At 40.8% G+C, this 15,463-nt stretch overlaps 1 protein-coding gene across 5 annotated transcripts in view; it reads left to right on the top strand.

Annotated features, from left to right (window-relative positions):
• LOC134359957 (uncharacterized) overlaps nt 1-15,463 on the top strand; it is a 192,714-nt gene that overhangs the window by 120,470 nt on the left and 56,781 nt on the right. For 3 of the 5 annotated variants that reach the window (XM_063073857.1, XM_063073855.1, XM_063073854.1), the window contains one exon: nt 10,458-10,484. The exons of the other annotated variants lie outside the window; for them this stretch is intronic. In XM_063073857.1, the coding sequence (XP_062929927.1) occupies nt 10,458-10,484 (27 nt within the window). The remainder of the gene's footprint in view (nt 1-10,457; nt 10,485-15,463) is intronic. 5 annotated transcript variants of the gene reach the window in all.

Raw genomic sequence — 15,463 nt, 5'->3', positions numbered from 1 at the left:
AACCTTGCACTCAACGTCAGTAAGATGAAAGAGCTGACTGTGGACCTCAGGAAGGGTAAGATGAAGGAACACACACCAATCCTCAGGAAGGGATCAGAAGCGGAGAGAGTGAGTGGTTTCTAGTTGCTTGGTGTCAAGATCTCTGAGGACCTAACCTGGTCTCAACATATCAATGTAGTTATAAAGAAGGCAAGACAGCATCTACACTTCATTAGCAGTTTGAAGAGATTTGGCATGTCAACAAATACACTCAAAAACTTCTATAGATGTACAGTGGAGAGCATTCTGACAGGCTGCATCACTGTCTGGTATGGGGAGGTGGGGTGCTACTGCAAAGGACCAAAATAAGCTGCATAGGGTTGTAAATTTAGTTGGCTTCATCTTGGGTACTAGCCTACAAAGTACTCAGGGCATCTTCAAGGAGCAGTGTCTTAGAAAGGCAGCATCCATTATTAAGGACCTCCAGCACCCAGAGCATGCCTTTTTCTCACTGTTACCATCAGGTAGGAGATATGGAAGCCTGAAGGCACACACTCAGTAATTCAGAAACAGCTTCTTCCCCTCTGCCATCCAATTCCTAAATGGATATTGAACCCTTGAACACTACCTCACTTTTTTAATATATATTATTTCTGCTTTTTGCAAGATTTTTAATCTATTCAATATACCTATACTGTAATTGATTTACTTATTTATTATTATTATTTTTTGTTCTATATTATGTATTGCATTGATCCGCTGCTGCTAAGTTAACAAATTTCATGACACATGCCGGTGATAATAAGCCTGATTCTGATTCTGATTCTGATTCATCGCTGTCTGAAAGTGACTACACAAATTACTAGGGTGGTAAAGAAGGCATATTTGCCTTTATTAGCTGAGGCTTGAGTTCAAGAGTAGGAAGTTATGTTGCAGCTTTACAAAACTCTAGTTAGGCTTCGTCTAGAGTATTGCATTCAATTCTGGTCACTCTATTATAGGAAGAATGTGAGGCTTTGGAGGGGGTGCTGAAGATGCTGACCAGGATACTGCCTGCTTTAGAGGGCTTGTCTATAAGGAGAGGTTAGACAAACTTTGGTTGTTACCTCTGGAGCGCAGAGGCTGAGGGGAAAATCATGGGAGGTCTAAAGTAGACAGTATCTCTTTATCAGGGTCAAAATATCTAATATTAGAGGGTATGCATTTAAGATGAGAGGGAGTATGTTTAGAGATGTGAGGGGCATTTCGTTTTGCAGAGTGGTGGGTATCTGGCATATGCTGCCGGGGGAGGTAATGGAGGCAGATAAGATAGAGGCATTTAAGAGGTTCTTAGTTCAAGATAAATTTATTATCAAAGTACATGTTCTGTATGTTACCATATGCTAACTTGAGATTCACTTTCTTGAAGGCATTTACAGGAAAAAAAGAAATACAAAAGCATTTACGAAAAACTGCATATACAAACAGCTAATGTGCAAAAGAAGTCAAACTGTGGAAATAAAAAATAATGCTGAGAGCATGAGTCATAAAGAGTCCTTGAAAGTGAACCCATAGTTTGTAGAAGCTGTTCAAAGCAGTAGTGATTGAAGTTATCCCCACTGGTTCAGGAGCCTGATGGTTATGTGGTAATAACTCCCTGATGCTGATGGTGAGTGTGGAGAAGATGTTCTTGCCAATCTGTATTAACTGTGCTCTGCCAGTGAGAAAATCGAGGATCCCCAGTTGCACAGGGAGGTACAGAGTTTTGAAGGGATGTTAGTGTTGAATGCTGAGATGTAGTCAATGAAGAGCAGCGTGTTTTATGCATCATCATCGTTCAGGTGTTCCAAGATTATGGACAAGCATGCAAATAAGCAGAGAATGGAGGGATACAGACCATGTGCAGACAGAAGGAATTAGTGTAATTCCACAATATCGAGGGTGAAAAGGATTGTCCTGTATTGTATTATACAGTTCTATGCCCAATGCTGTGGATGTAGATGCAGCCTCAAAGCAAGGGTATAAGAATGGTAGGATCATTCCAGGATGTAATTGCTAATATATGCACCATTCCATAATTTGTATCCTGCCTATCCATTGGGACTCTGCTGACTAGGTGAGTTGCTCATGTTACTGAGCAGGAGATCATGGCATGATTTGGAGACAGTACCTTATGGACTTTACACACCAGATTTTAAAAATGAATGGGGCCTGTCAGGACTTGCCAGGGCCAATAAAAAAAAGGGAGGTGTAAGTGGAGCAGTCACAGTTGGAGTGGGCCAGTGTTGGGGTGGTCAGGCTTTGGTGAGAACAGGTAGAGGCTAAGGTTGCTGAGTCATTTGGAATCATTTAGTTAATTGTAGAATTTAAACGTAAGAAGTTAGAGCCAAAGGTATAACAAGCATAGGCAGGGTGGTAGTTAAGGTAGTGTAATGCTCCTCCTGTAAGATGTGAGATTGAGAATCTCCCTGATGACTACATCTGCAAGAAATGCACACAACTTCAGCTTCTGACTGACAAGGTCAAGAGACAGGAGTTGGATGTACTCAGGATCACCTGGGAGGCTGAAAACCTCATAGATGAGACTTTTACTGAGGTGGTCACACCCAGAGATTAGACTTCAGATAGTAGATGGATAACCACCATGAGAATTAAGAGGAGTAAGCAGTTAGTGCAGGGTCCCCCCGTGGTCATTCCCCTCAGCAACAAGTACATCCCTTTTGGATACTGCTGGGGGAGATAACCTATTAGGGCACAGCAGCAGCCAAGCCAGTAGCACTGTAGCTGATTCTGAGGCTTAGCAGGGAAGGGTAAAGTCAGGTATAGCAGTGGTAATAGGAGTCTCAATAGTTAAGGAGATGAACAGGAGCTTCTGTGGCCATGAAAAAGATGCCAGCATGCTGTGTTGCCTTCCAGGTGCTTGGGTCAAGGATGTCTCAGAGCAGCTGCAGAATATTCTCAAGAGGGAGGGTGAGCAGACAGGTATCATAATGCACATTGGCACCAATGACATAGGTAGAAAGGAGAAAGAGGTCCTGCACAGTGAGTATAGAAAGTTAAGGAAGAGGCAGAAGAGCAGGACCTCTGAGGTAGTAACCTCTGGATTACTTCCAGTGCCGTGTGCTAGTGAAGGCTGGAATAGGACGATAGTACAGATAAATGTGTGGTTGAAGAATTTGTGTTGGGGGCAGGGTTTCAGATTTCTGGATCACTGGGATCTCTTTGGGGAAGGTATAATGTGTACAAAAAAGACAAGTTACAGCTGTACCCAAGGGGGTATAATATCCTTATGAGCAGGTTTGTTGGAGCTGTTGGGAAGGGTTTAAACTAATTTGACAGGGGATGGGAACCAGAGAGATAGGGCTGAGGATACGGCATTTGGTATACAGGTAGATGCAGTGTGCAGTGAGACTGTGAGGAAGGACAGGCAGATGATAGGGCAATATTACAGTCAGTGGGATGAATTGAAGTGTAACATGGGGACAAAATTGGAAAAGGATAATGAATACCAGATTGAAGGTGTTATATTTGAATGCACACTGTATACAGAAGAAATTGGATGATCTTGTAGAACAGTTGAGATGGGCAGATATGACATTGTGGGCATTACTGAGTTATGGTTGATAGAAGATCATAGTTAGGAGTTTAACACGCAAGGAAATACATTATCAAAAAGGCATACAGGTAAGAAGAAGGGTGAGATGTCTCAAATGAAAATCAAATCCTGAGAGAGAGGTGACATAGGATTGGAAGATGTAGAATTTTTGTGGGTAGAGTTAAGAAACTCAAGGCTAAAAAGACCCTGATGGGAATTATATACAGACTTCTAACAGTAGCCAGAATGTGGGGTATAAATTACAATGGAAAATAGAAAAGGCATGTAGAAAGGGCAATGTTAATGATAGTCATGGAGGATTTGAAAATGCAGGTACTTTGGGAAAATCAGGTTTGTGCTGACCCCAAGAGATAGAATTTGTAGAATGTCTACAAGATGGTTTTTTAGAGCTGCTTGTGGTTGAGCACACGAGGGAAAAGGCAATTCTGGTTTGGGTGTTGAGTAATGAACCAGATTTGATTAGGGAGTTTAAGGTAAAGGAACCCTTCAGAGACAGTAATCATAATATAAAGTCAGATGTATTAGTATTATCATGGAGTAAAAGGAATTACAGAGGCATGAAAGTGGAGCTGGCCAAAGTAGACTAGAAGGGGACACTAGCAGGGATGATGGGAGAACAGCAATGGCTGGAGTTTTGGGGGGGCAATTGGGAAGGCACAAGCAATAGATACATCCCAAAGATGAAGAAGTATTCTAAAAGGATGATGCAACGGTGGCTGACAAAAGAAGTCAAAGACAGCATAAAAGGAAAAGAGAGGGCATAAAATATAGTAAAAAATTAGTGGGAAGTTAGAGAATTGGGAAGCTTTTTAAAACCAACAGAAGGAAACTAAACAAGCCAAAAGAAGACACAAAATGAAATTTTAGGGTAAGTTAGCCAATTATATAAAAGAGGATACCAAAGTTGTTTCAGATATATAAAGAGTAAAAGAGAACCAAGTGAATTTCAGACCACAGGAAAATGACACTGAAGAAACAGTAATGGGGGACAAAGAAATGGCAGGTGAAGTTGATAAATATTTTGCATCAGTCTTCACTGTGCAAGACACGAGTAGTATGCCATAATTTTGAGTGTCAGGGAGCAGAACTGAGTGCATTTGCTATTATTAAGGAGAAGTTACTTTGGAAAAGTCAACTGGATCAGATGCACTACGCCCCAGAGGTTCTGAAAGAGGAAGCTGAAGAAAGTTTTCAAAGCATTAGTGATCTTTCAAGAATCACTAGATTCTAGAATAGTTCAGGAGCACTGGAAAATTGCAAATGTCACTCCACTTTTTAAGAAGAGATGGAGGCAGGAGAAAAGAAACGATTGACCAGTTAGCCTGGCCTCAGTCGTTGGGAAGATGTTGGAGTCCAATATTAAGGATGCAACTTCAGGGTACTTGGAGACACACAATAAAATAGGCCAAAGTCGGCATGGTTTCCTTAAGGGGAAATCTTCCCTGACAAATCTGTTGGAATTCTTTGAGGAAATAACAGGCAGGATAGACAACGGAGAGTCAGTGGATATTGTTACTTGGATTTTCAGAAAGCCTTTCACATGTTGCAGCATATGATGCTGCTTAACAGGACAAGAGCCGTGGTGTTACAGGAAAGGTACCAGCATGATAGAAGATAGATGGACAAAGAGTGGTAATAAAGGGGGCCTTTTCTGGTTGGTGCCAGTGACTAGTGGTGTTCCTCAGGGGTCAGTATTGGTGTAATGTTGAATCAGGTTCGCAGGTCTGGCAAGTGAGACAGGAAATGCACTGACTTCGAATTGATATATTAATCATTTATTAACAAACAGTAAAAATTCAACCAAATATTCATGTTCCCTAAGTTACAGACAATACAAAGCTGAATATTCAACAAAAATACTTAGTTCAAAGTGCACGCAGAGCATATCTTCCCGATCATCATGTGCATTATTGCCTAGAACAAAGGAAGAAGAGAGCAAGCATCTTCCGAGTGCTATTTTATATACCTAGGGTATTTGAAACTGGACACCAGGCCGTTATCCAATGGGAAAAGCATCTGCAGTTTCTAAACTAACCAATCACAATGGAAGCATCTTGTAACAATCAGAGTAAGGCACACCGCCATAGGACATTTGGGACTGCTACTTTTCACATTAACTGTTAATGATTTGGATGAAGGAATTAATAGCTTTGTAGACAAGCTTGCTGACTATACGAAGATAGGTGGAGGAGCAGATAGTGTTATGGAAACGGAGTGTGCAGAAGGACTTAGACTGATTGGGAGAATGGCAAAGAAGTGGCAGCTGGAATATAGTGTAGGAAATTGTATGGTCATGTACTTTGGTAAAAGGGATAAAGGCATAACTATTTTCTTAATAGGGAGAAAATTCAAAAATCGGAGCTGCAAAAGGTCTTGGGAGTCCTTATACAGGATTCCCTATATGTTAATTTGCAAGTTGAGTCAATGATAATGATTGATGTGGGAGTAAGGGATTTCAATTCACATGGCTATCAACAGTATGTGGGAAAGAGAGAGTTATTGTCAGGTTGATCTGTATTTGAATTGTCTTTTGTCCTATGGTCTTATTTTAATTTAAGAACATAGGAACAGAAACTTGAAGATCATTTGACCTAATGTGCTTGCTGTGCTTGCCAGTTAAAATTATGGCTGATCATTTATCTCAATACCACTTTTCTACACTTGCATATTGATGCATATATTCTTCGATTCACGTAACAATCTTTAATTTTCTAAATTCTCCCTTGAGTAGAGTATGTGCAAAGGGCTTAAGGAGGGCATTAGAAATCCTGTGCTATCAAGATCAATAAAATACTTGAATATTGTGTTGGGGGTATAACCCTCAAGACCCAGACATTTCTACTGGATTTATAGCCTCTTGGACTGCAACCCCAATTTTAGCACCCAGAAAGCTGGAAAAGTTAGGAAACTTTGTTTTAAGTTGTAGAGAAGCAGAAAGGTGGAGAAGACAGAGAATGCCTGTGATGGCGTGAAGCCCATGAGAATTCAGACAACACAACAAGCTACAGTATCTAAGCGAATGTCATGAAGGGTTGTTGATCATGTCTAAAAGATGGAGGCAAGTAAGGAAACAAACAATGCAGGAACATGAACCTTACAGTCTCTTCACAACAGATAAAACCACTCAGTGTAGTGTTGTGAACAGACGTAGAATTGTCACATTTCATTCTCTTTTAGGGATTGGAATAATATGGCATAAATTAAAAGTTGTTTGACAGGTACAGGAATAAATTAGACATTTTCAGGACAATCAAGTACCAGAGGAATCATGTGCCTGGCCCCATCTAATCTTGCTTAACAAGAGTTGTGGAACATCTAGTCAAGAAGAAGAAAGAAGCATGGTTAAGGTTGAGGAAGCAGGGATCAGTCAGGACTCTTGACTTGCAAGATAGCCAGGACGGAACTTGAGAATGGACCTAGGAGAGCTTGAAGGGACATAAGAAGGCCTTGTTGGGTAGGGTTACTGAGAACCCAAAGGCATTCTACATGTACATGAAGAACTGGAGGATGACTAGAGTAAAGTTAGGACTGATCAGGGATAAAAGAGGAAACATGCCTGGAGTATGAGGAGGTAGGGGAGGCTCTTAATGAATACTTTGCTTCAGTATTTACCAGTGAGAGGGACCTTGATGAATGTGAGGTCAGTGTAGAACAGGCTGATATACTAGAACATTGATGTTAAGATAGAGGATGTGCTGAAACGTTTGAAAATATTAGGATAGAGTGAGTCCCAGGGCCTGATGGAATATGCTACAGGTTACTATAGGAAGAGAGAGAAGAGATTGCTGTGCCATTGCAATGATCTTTGTGCCTTCAGTTGCCACAGGAGTAGTGCCACAGGATTGGAGGTTGCAAATGTTAATTCTTTGCCAAAGAGTAGTGCTAGGGATAGCTCTGGGAATTATAGACTAATCAGTCTTAGGGATAGTCAGCATGGCTTTGTGAAAGGTAGGACATGCCTCTCAAGCTAGACTGAATTCTTTTGAGGATAGGACAAAACACATTGATGAAGGTGGATGCAATGCATGGATTCAGAATTAGCTTTTCCACATAGGGCGGAAGGTGGTAGTAGATGGAGTATATTCTGCCTGAAGGTCAGAGACCAAGGGTGTTCCACGATGGTCTGGTCTGGAATCTCTGCTCTTTGTAATTTTTGTAAATGACTTGGATGAGGAAGTAGAAAGGTGAGTTACAAGATTGCCAGTGAAGCAAAGATTGGTGGTATTGTAGATAGATAGAAAGGTGGTTGTAGATTACAATGGGGCATTGATATAATCCTGAGTTGGGTGAGAAGTGGCAGATGGTATTGAGTTTCTTGAGAGTTGTTGGCACTGTATGCATTCAGGTAACTTAAGAATATCTGATCACGCTCCTAACATTCCTTACGGCTTTCAAGAGACAAGTCTTGTCACAGGATACCTGACGTTTGACCTGCTCTAAAAGCCATGATTGCTGGTCAAGATGAACTTATGAGATGATCCTAGGATTTGATGGTTGGGGACACAGCAATGGTAATACTATTGAATGATGTGGCAGGTGATTAGATTCTCTCTCTTCATGAAGGTCATTGCCTAGAACTTTTGTGGTACAAATGTTGCTTGCCACTTACCAGCCTTGCCTGAATGTTGTCTAGGCCTTGCTGTATGCATATATGAGTGGTTTAATTTGACAAAGAATTGTGAATTAAATTAAATATTGTGCAATCATCAGCGAACATTCCTACTTGTGACCTTATGATGGAATGTCATTGATAAACCCAATTAAATAAGTTTTGATCTAGGACACTGCCCTGAAGAACTCGTGCAGTAAATGGTAGTTGCATCTGTATCAGCAACAAAATGCACTGCAGTTACTCACCACCATTATCTCAAAGGACACCTCCCAAACCCACAGCCTCTACTAACAAAAACAACAATAGCAGCTGGTGCAAGAGATCACCAGCATCTGCTGGCTTCTTCCCTTTCCAGATCATATACTATCCTGACCTGGAAATATATTTCTTGTTGTTTATCTTTACTGGGTCTAAATCATGGTTCTCCCCACACTCAGGGCTGTAGTATTTCAAGAAGATGACTAACCATCCCAGTCTTGGAGCTAGGATGATTGATAGTGACCACTGATAAACTGAGGATCTATACCAATTAAAAATATTGAGCATCGGTAAGCACAACCATCTACCTCCATGTGAGGTATGAGTCCATCTACTAGAGTTTTTTTTTCCCCCTTTGACTTCACTTTTACCAGAGTACTATACTATGACACTCAGTTAAATGATGTCTTGATGTCAAGAAAAAACTCTCACCTCACCATGGGAATTAAGCATTTTGATTCCAATGTTTGAACCAAAGCTGTGAGGAGGTCTGCAGCTAAGTGGTCCTGATGAACCCAAAATTAATCTTGGTGAGCAAGTTATTGGGAGGTAGAGCCATTTGATTATGCTTCACCTTGCTGATGATGGAGAATAGATTGGGTGCTCTTTAGCCAGATTGGATTTGTCTTGTATATTATGATTGGGACATACCTAGCCAATTTTTCACATTATTGGCTGATGCTGGTGTTGTGACTGTACCAGAGCAGCTTGGTAGGAGGCAGAACAAGTTTAGGAGTGCATGTATTTACCTGATACATTTCATAACTTTTGCTTTATCTATATTCTGAGCGATGTTTTGATGTCATGCAGAGTAAATCAAAATGGCTGGAGACTGGCTTCTATATTAATGGAGTTCTCAGGAGGAAGCCCATTGTTTAGCACCAAGATAGACTGAATGAGCAAAACTACTGTGTGCGTGTGTGTGTGTGGGTGTGTGAGATTCAACCAGACCCCACTCTTACCAAGCGCATGTGATAGCTGGTATACAATAGCCACCCCACTTTAAAAGAACAAATAGGTAGTCTTTCCTCAGAAATGGAGTGGAAGTAAACTTGAAGGTCTTTAGAAGATCAGGCTTGTAATTATGCAAAAATAAAACTGCATCTTAAAATGGACTTGGAACAGATTTTCATGAGAAATGCTAGCAGCTCCTTGTGGAAATTTTAATATTCATTTTCAATATGCCAGGACTCCGTGTAAGCATGCATGAATGCAGAAGTCTCAAATGTACTTGAGAGGTTTTTTTCTGACAGTTTCTCTACTGAGTTTCTCACAGAGTGGTTTCTGTAGTTCTCTCATAGCTTCCGAGACAGTTCATTTCAGTGTAGGGGGTAACAGTCTCAAACAAGGGAGGTAAATTTGGGTGAGTTATGATTTTATGAAATTGCTGAGATCACATTAAAGTATTCGATATTTTAAAATCTTTTATGTTTATATTATTTTAAGGTCTCAATTTTTTTTAAATTGTATGATAACTTTCAAGTTTTTTGAAACATTCAAAATATTTAACAACTTTTAAAATCCACTGAAGTCAGGACACATGGTTTAACTGACTTTCAAAGTATGTCTATGAGTATGGTTTGTTCAGGTACCACAACACAATGTCACTAATGGCTAGAAGCCCCTGTGGTGTGTAGTTGCACTAGAAATTCCACTCTGGTTAGGTGTGGACCTAACATGCATGGCCACAACAATGCTGTCTGATAGAGTTTGCTAGCAACTGTTATGTCTGTAATCTTTACTATTTAGTACCAATTATTAAAAGACAGATACTATGAACATGAGCTCTGACAATTGACATAGTGCTGTAGTTGTCCATTTAATTTTGCATTACTTATGTGTTTCAGGCCAATATCTAGTTGAATGGTATCATCCATTCTCTGCAAAATTATGATACAGATTAATTCCAGGTAGCTTGTGTCACAATGCATACTAGTAAAAGTGATTAGGGAACATCAAAAATATCAAAATACTAAGTCGATTTTTGATAACCTTTCCTTTTATTTTAACCAGAGAGTGGGAAGAGCAGCCTTCGGTTATGTAAGTACAATTTAGATCATAATATTCCTCGAACATCTGTATATTATCTGTATATTATGCTGAAAGAAAAGTGTAAGATTGAAGGTTATTACATAGTAATTACATCATAATATTCTATAATGCTTCACATAACTAGTAACTTAAATAACCAATCATACACCCATTCTGTGACAAATATCCAACAAGTAATTTTAAAATGAAGTACAAGTTGATACATAGAAACATAGAAAATAGGTGCAGGAGTAGGCCATTCGGCCCTTTGAGCCTGCACCGCCATTTATTATGATCATGGCTGATCATCCAACTCAGAACCCTGCACCAGCCTTCCCTCCATACCCCCTGATCCCCGTAGCCACAAGGGCCATATCTAACTCCCTCTTAAATATAGCCAATGAACTGGCCTCAACTGTTTCCTGTGGCACAGAATTCCACAGATTCACCACTCTCTGTGTGAAGAAGTTTTTCCTAATCTCAGTCCTAAAAGGCTTCCCCTTTATCCTCAAACTGTGACCCCTCGTTCTGGACTTCCCCAACATCGGGAACAATCTTCCTGCATCTAGCCTGTCTAATCCCTTTAGGATTTTATACGTTTCAATCAGATCCCCCCTCAATCTTCTAAATTCCAACGAGTACAAGCCTAGTTCATCCAGTCTTTCTTCATATGAAAGTCCTGCCATCCCAGGAATCAATCTGGTGAACCTTCTTTGTACTCCCTCTATGGCAAGAATGTCTTTCCTCAGATTAGGGGACCAAAACTGCACACAATACTGCAGGTGTGGTCTCACCAAGGCCTTGTACAACTGCAGTAGTACCTCCCTGCTCCTGTACTCGAATCCTCTCGCTATAAATGCCAGCATACCATTCGCCTTTTTCACCGCCTGCTGTACCTGCATGCCCACTTTCAATGACTGGTGTATAATGACACCCAGGTCTCGTTGCACCTCTCCTTTTCCTAATCGGCCACCATTCAGATAATAATCTGTTTTCATATTTTTGCCACCAAAGTGGATAACTTCACATTTATCCACATTAAATTGCATCTGCCATGAATTTGCCCACTCACCCAACCTATCCAAGTCACCCTGCATCCTCTTAGCATCCTCCTCACAGCTAACATTGCCGCCCAGCTTCGTGTCATCCGCAAACTTGGAGATGCTGCATTTAATTCCCTCATCCAAGTCATTAATATATATTGTAAACAACTGGGGTCCCAGCACCGAGCCTTGTGGTACCCCAGTAGTCACTGCCTGCCATTCTGAAAAGGTCCCGTTTATTCCCACTCTTTGCTTCCTGTCTGCTAACCAATTCTCTATCCACATCAATACCTTACCCCCAATACCATGTGCTTTAAGTTTGCACACTAATCTCCTGTGTGGGACCTTGTCAAAAGCCTTTTGAAAATCCAAATATACCACATCCACTGGTTCTCCCCTATCCACTCTACTAGTTACGTCCTCAAAAAATTCTATGAGATTCGTCAGACATGATTTTCCTTTCACAAATCCATGCTGACTTTGTCCGATGATTTCACCGCTTTCCAAATGTGCTGTTATCACATCTTTGATAACTGACTCCAGCAGTTTCCCCACCACCGACGTTAGGCTAACCGGTCTATAATTCCCCGGTTTCTCTCTCCTTCCTTTTTTAAAAAGTGGGGTTACATTGGCCACCCTCCAGTCCTCAGGAACTAGTCCAGAATTTAACGAGTTTTGAAAAATTATCACTAGTGCATCCACTATTTCTTGGGCTACTTCCTTAAGCACTCTGGGATGCAGACCATCTGGCCCTGGGGATTTATCTGCCTTTAATCCCTTCAATTTACCTAACACCACTTCCCTAGTAACATGTATTTCGCTCAGTTCCTCCATCCCACTGGACCCTCTGTCCCCTACTATTTCTGTCCTCCTTAGTGAAGACAGAATTTACATGTATTTACAAAGTGCTCACAGCATTATTGCAACATTTCCCCCAGTACTATCATTGGAAATGAGCCATTAAGCTGTCTCACCTTCATGCTTTGAATTTCCCCTCCTGGATATATTTGACTTGGCTCATTACTACTTATCTTCAAAAGCCTTCCTTGGCTATCTTCTTTACTCTTGTCTGACTCATTGAGTAGGGAACTACCAATCATTAGAAGATGCAACATGTGGGCCGGCTGGTGGCGCAATGACATCGGCGCCAGACATGGGAGCGGAGGTCCCCGGGTTCACCCCCGAGTACGCTTTCCATCCGTGCCGAACGCAACTTGACCTCATAAAATAAAGGGAAAATACAGTGAAAATGTCTGTGTGAGTAGTGGCACGCCACACAGTCTCTCTCGCTCCGCGCCTTGTGAAAGCCATGAAAAACACATCATCACGGAGACGCACACGCACAGACTCGCACGCGCGCAAGCACACTCCAAAAAAAAAGAAAATGCAACATGAAGTCAATGAGCAGAAGTATTGAAAATTTACGGTGGATTCCAGTTAACTGGGCCATCAGTTACTCAGGGCAGCCTTATTTTGAGACAACTCCTAAGAGCACAAACTAATTGAGAAAATAGCTGGAATTCCCTTTGTTTATTTGGGACGCTGTGCCATTTAATTGGAGAGACTGTAGACAAAAGGTTTCTAACTAGTGTCAGATGTGTGAACTTTGTGGTCGTTAGACACTGTTTAGAGCAAGCAATTTTTAAATAGCTTTAGTTGCATGTGCTTCTGTTTAAAAAGCAGTGATTTTTGTTTATGATAGTTGGTGAGAAATAAGCAGTAAGACAATTCAGAACTGTTTTGCTCAGTGCAGTTTCAAGCATTGAGGCTTGGAGATGCCAGAAATGGCTGGGAGGGAAAATGAAATGATTTGACTGCTTCAACAAGTTAGAAGCTACGGAGAATTTGAAGGTATCAACAATCATCATAAATGTTACAATGTAATTGAAGATTTGGAAGATATAATTGTCGAAAATTGAATAAAGGCAGTCCATTATCTACACTAGGTGTCTTCGCTGATTTTCTTCATTTACAGTCAATCAAAAGAACATAAACTCAGCTCTCTCCTGTGGCTCCAAGGAGCTGTTCGCACGAGACAGCAGGCACAGCTTGGCACATCGCTTTGACAGCTGGGCTAAACCAGGTTAGGATAGCCAGCGGGCCTTATACCCTGGTGAAATAAGGACATGCCTGTCCTAGCCTGCAAAGTCAGCTCCAGCAGACTGGGTGGTTGCGATTTACAGTAAGATCCAATGCCATGAAGGCAGTTCTGCAACGTCCTGTGGAGAGCAGAGGGTATGACAAGGCACAGAAGAAGTGATGGTCAGCCACTGCAACCAGAGAAGACCCTAATTGTGATGACCTTTGTACCACTAGACCTGAATTTCCAAGGTCGAAAATGTGGAACTGTCCCAGTGCAATGGCATTTCCACTTTACGAACTCCCCTGCACAGGTTGCCTGTCATTGTCGGATACGACGGACAACCACCAAACCAACTAATAGGAACTAATACAAGGTTTTATAGTACTGTAGTAGTATTGATAGTCTTCTATTTTGTACTGTATTTCATTTAAATACATAATTTGTTACTCAGTTAAATGGTTATTTGTCTTTTTTTTATACCTTTTAACTATTTCCTTAAAACTTTGACTAATTGAGGCAGCCGCTTAATTGGGCCAAAATGTACTGGTCCTGATGTGTCCCAATTAACCAAAAGACACTGTATTGCTTTTTATTATGTCCATCTAATATATTTGTGTCCTTTGTCTTTTTATTTTTCTCACTTTTCTGCCTCTATCTCATTCACTCTGAATATCATTTAAATGTTGCTGCTTTCATTATGTTTTCTATTTAATCTCTGGTTGTCTCTCATAGAACATAGAACATTACAGCACAGTACAGGGCCTTAGACCACAATATTGTGTCAATCTTTTAACCTACTCTAAAATCATTCTAACCCTTCCATCCGTTTTTTTCTATCATCCATGTGCCTATCTGAGTCTCTTAAATATCATAATGTCTCTGCCTCCGCCACTACCCCTTCAATGTGTTCCATGCATCCAGCACCCTGTGTAAATGACGTACCTCTGACTTCACCCCGACACTTTCCGTCAATTCCTTAAAATTATGTCCTCCTGTATTAGCCATTTCATCCCTGGGAAAAAGTCAATCTGTGTATATCATTTTGTATACCTCTATCACATCACCTCTCATCTTTCTTCACTCCAAAGAGAAAAGCCTTTTTTCACTTAACCTCTCTCTATAAGACATGGTCTTTAAACCAGGCACCATCTTGGTGAATCTCCTCTGCACTCTCTCTAAAGCTTCACACCCTTCCTTTAATTAGACAAACAAAACTAAACACAATATTTCAAGCATGTACTAACAGGTGGTTTTGTAGAGCTGCAACATCACTTCACAACTCGAACTCAATCCCCCAACTAATGAAGCTAAACTCCATATGCTTTCTTAACAACCCTATCAACTTGCACGGTAACTTTAAGGGATTTATAAGCATGGATTCCAAGATTCTTTTGTTCCTTCACACTGTTAAGAATCAAGCCACTAACTCTGTACTCTGCCTTCAAATTTGATTTTGCTAAATGAATTACTTCACACTTTTCTGGATTAAATTCTATTTGCCACCTCTCTGCCTAGTTGTGCATCTTAGCAATGTTCTACTGTAACCTACGACAACCTTCTACAGTATCCACAACACCACCAAACTTAGTCATCAATCATTGCCAAAGATGCAGCAGTCTCTTCACTCGCTTCCTGTAGTAACCTTGGGTATATCCCATCTGGACCCAGGGACTTATTTATCTTAATGTTTTTCAAAAGTTCAAGCACATTCTCTTTCTTAATGTCAACATGTTCTAGCGTATCAGCCTTTATTATGCTGTCCTTACAAACATCACGGTCTCTTTCACTGATGAATACAGAAGCAAAGTATTCATTAGGACCTCTCCTACCTCCTCTGACTCTAGGCATATGTTACCTCTTCT

The sequence above is a fragment of the Mobula hypostoma genome, chromosome 21 (genome assembly GCF_963921235.1).
Source record: "Mobula hypostoma chromosome 21, sMobHyp1.1, whole genome shotgun sequence".
In the NCBI taxonomy this organism is placed as follows: Eukaryota; Metazoa; Chordata; class Chondrichthyes; order Myliobatiformes; family Myliobatidae; genus Mobula; species Mobula hypostoma.
Note: the sequence above shows the minus strand (reverse complement) of the source record. Positions and strands in the feature narration are given on the sequence as shown.